We start from the raw sequence: 2,879 nt of genomic DNA, 5'->3' as shown, positions 1-2,879 counted from the left end.
AGATCTATATATATATATATATTAATAGATATATATATATATATAAATATATATTTTATGTATATATAATGTATATATATATAATAATATATAATTATATATATATATGTGTGTGTGTGTATATATATATATATATATATATATATATATATATATATATATATATATAATATATATATATATATATATAAATGAGCGTTTATTTGTCAAATAGTATAAGAATAAGGAACTGAAATTAATTAATGCTCAATTTTATTAATGATGGGACAATTTAGTACATAACAATAATATAAAAATAAAATAACTTGTGAAAAAATTAGTCTTGTTGGAAAGGATTGCTGCATCAGCTCCATTAATTTTGTATAGAGTCTTCTCTATTTTCCTTATTAAGGATTTCTCAATGTTGCTGAAACTGGCAAGCAACGTGCCAAAGGGGATCGTCAAATCCAGTAGTGTCATATTGAATTATCTTTATTATCTATCTGTCTAACATTTTATATTATTCCCGAGTTGAATACCAAATTAAGCCAGTGTTTAAAATATATAAAAAATATTAAATAAATAATTACCATCAAACTACTGAATAAATTAGTCTAAACAAGAAAAAAAAAAAATACGAATATAATAATAAATTTAATATATAAAAATTAAAAATTTAAAATTATCATTACCGGAATAAGATAATATAAAAACTGGTTATCCATAAAGAAAATGAAATAACTTTATCCTCAGACCAGTATCTGAGTATATTACTGAGAACATCATAAAAAAAAAAAATGGAATTTCGAAGAAAATCATATATTATTTATGTTATGAGTTAATCACCCATTAATCACCTTACCCTGATGAGCCCCTATTGAAGGCGGGTTAATTTTACCACACTGTGCCCACGTCCGCGCCCGCGCCCGAGATCTCTCAGGCTCCCGAAGTCCGTATAAAAGATGCAGGGTGAGTTCCAGGAGACCAGAGACGCAGCGATGGCTCCTCTTCGTCAGAATTCTTCGAGGTTCTCCTTCGTCGCCTTCGTCAGCGTCCTTCTCATCGCCCTCGGGCAGCAGAAGGGCGCCCAGAGCACTTCAGACCTGCCCGCGTTCCCCCCCGCCCCTTTCCTCTTGCCGGGGTGGGACGAGGACAAGGAACTCCACCGGCTGAAGTGGTCGGAAGCGCTGCGGAGTTCCCTGAAGAGGAACCAAGACCCCGCCGCTAGCGACCTGGTGCAGTACTTCACGGAGGAGCAGGTGGACGCAGCCACGAAGTCCGAGTACAAGATTGTGCCCCACCCGATCATCTACACGTCCCAGATCCTCCACAAGGGCGTGAACTGCTCCACGATCAATGTAGACCTCCACAAGAACCACGTGAAACCCGAGCTTCAGCTTAGGCCTAACTGGATCCACAAGTCCGAATTCATAGGCGACTGCCCCACGAACTACGTGGCGAGGGAGTTGCCCCCCATGTACTCGCCTACGGTCATTCTCGAGGCCGTCTGCGCTTGCGGGGGCTCCCAGTGTTCCAGGAGAGGACACCAGTGCGTCCCAGTTTCCAGTCGTGTGCCCGTCTGGGTCCGGAGGGGCCCTAATTTCCTCGTTCTTGACGTTGAAGAGCTGACTGTCGCCTGCGTGTGCGTCCGGCGACCGAGTGGCGAAGGGAACTTCATTTTCGAGGCGGCCGTTCAGAGCTAGATCAGCCATAGGTTCTCTCCTCTCAAGCCCTGTCATACCCTCGGCGCCATCTTGCAGGCTTCTTGCACCTTCCAGATGGCTTGATGAATCGTACAGTACAAGCTTAGTACTTGTACTGTTTGTAGACTACACAAGAGTTACTGTACAAGAATTCTGGTGAATTCTGATATGACCTTCATCTTACTTTCATCATATTTAATCTTTGTACCTTTCAGATGGCATTATAAAACTTGCAGCACTTAACTAAACTTGTGGGAACTTACCCTCTTCTTCTTGCTTCCATCAATTTCAACCTTAATTTACAGAAGTTCTTAAAATGGCCTCCCCCAAACTGTCCACTTACTTTCCTATATTTATTTTTCAATCGGTTGAATTTCTTCCGCATTCTGCATGTTCATGAAAACATTCTACAACATAAAAGTGAGCAATGATGTTTGTGTTTCTGTAACCTGTAACCTCACGGGGACATTTGTCTTTCAAAGACAATTTAATCTCGTTAAAAAGCTGAATGAAACGATCCATTACCAGTGTCTGATATCACCCAAGCTTCTATCTTGCTCCTGATTGGTCGAGACATTTAATTGCTAGCCTCTGATTGGTGGAAAGAAGCATAAGCTTCAGTCTAAAAGTTAAGAGGAAAGTGAGGATTGCAAGCAACCTTAGGCGCCTTGTACAAGGGGCAATTGGTCACAATAAAACCAGAGATAATTAGAAACCATTACAAAGATGATCCGATGTACTGGTTAATGATCATATTATATAGTATTTGAGATAATTATCTAATTATCTTAATTATTTATATTAATTGGTTTCTTGTGATTTTTGGAAAAGATGTAATGTCTCTCTCTCACTGTTAAAGTTATAAATGACATTATGGGGAGGTTTATGTGACATGAAATAATTATAGTTTCGTCTTAATCAAATATATTTCATTTTCCAATTCTAGCAAGAGCATCATTAGGTCATATAGAAAGGATGGAAAGACAGATGTAAAAAGGGCTACTCAATTAACTAGGTAATTTCAAACTCATTATATATCGCTGCTTTTAATAATGTCTCATCATCTAAAAATAATTGCCTCATTTGTGACGAAAAGGTGAAATTAACGCATGATTATAATCCATAAATAACTCTTAATCAAAAGGTCTTTTGATTAAGAGTTATTTACTGAGACATTTTGATACAGAGAAGCACCTG

General features: G+C 38.0%; 1 protein-coding gene across 1 annotated transcript; it reads left to right on the top strand.

Annotated features, from left to right (window-relative positions):
• The first annotated feature begins 977 nt into the window (after positions 1–977).
• Positions 978–2,080, top strand: LOC135205003 (uncharacterized). Its single transcript, XM_064235234.1, has one exon. The coding sequence runs from the start codon at positions 978–980 to the stop codon at positions 1,680–1,682; it is 705 nt and encodes a 234-aa protein (XP_064091304.1). The 3' UTR covers positions 1,683–2,080.
• The last annotated feature ends 799 nt before the right edge of the window (positions 2,081–2,879 follow it).

This window comes from Macrobrachium nipponense, chromosome 48 (genome assembly GCF_015104395.2).
Source record: "Macrobrachium nipponense isolate FS-2020 chromosome 48, ASM1510439v2, whole genome shotgun sequence".
Classification (NCBI taxonomy): domain Eukaryota; kingdom Metazoa; phylum Arthropoda; class Malacostraca; order Decapoda; family Palaemonidae; genus Macrobrachium; species Macrobrachium nipponense.
The sequence above is the reverse complement of the archived record's forward strand: the minus strand, read 5'-3'. Positions and strand labels throughout refer to the sequence as shown.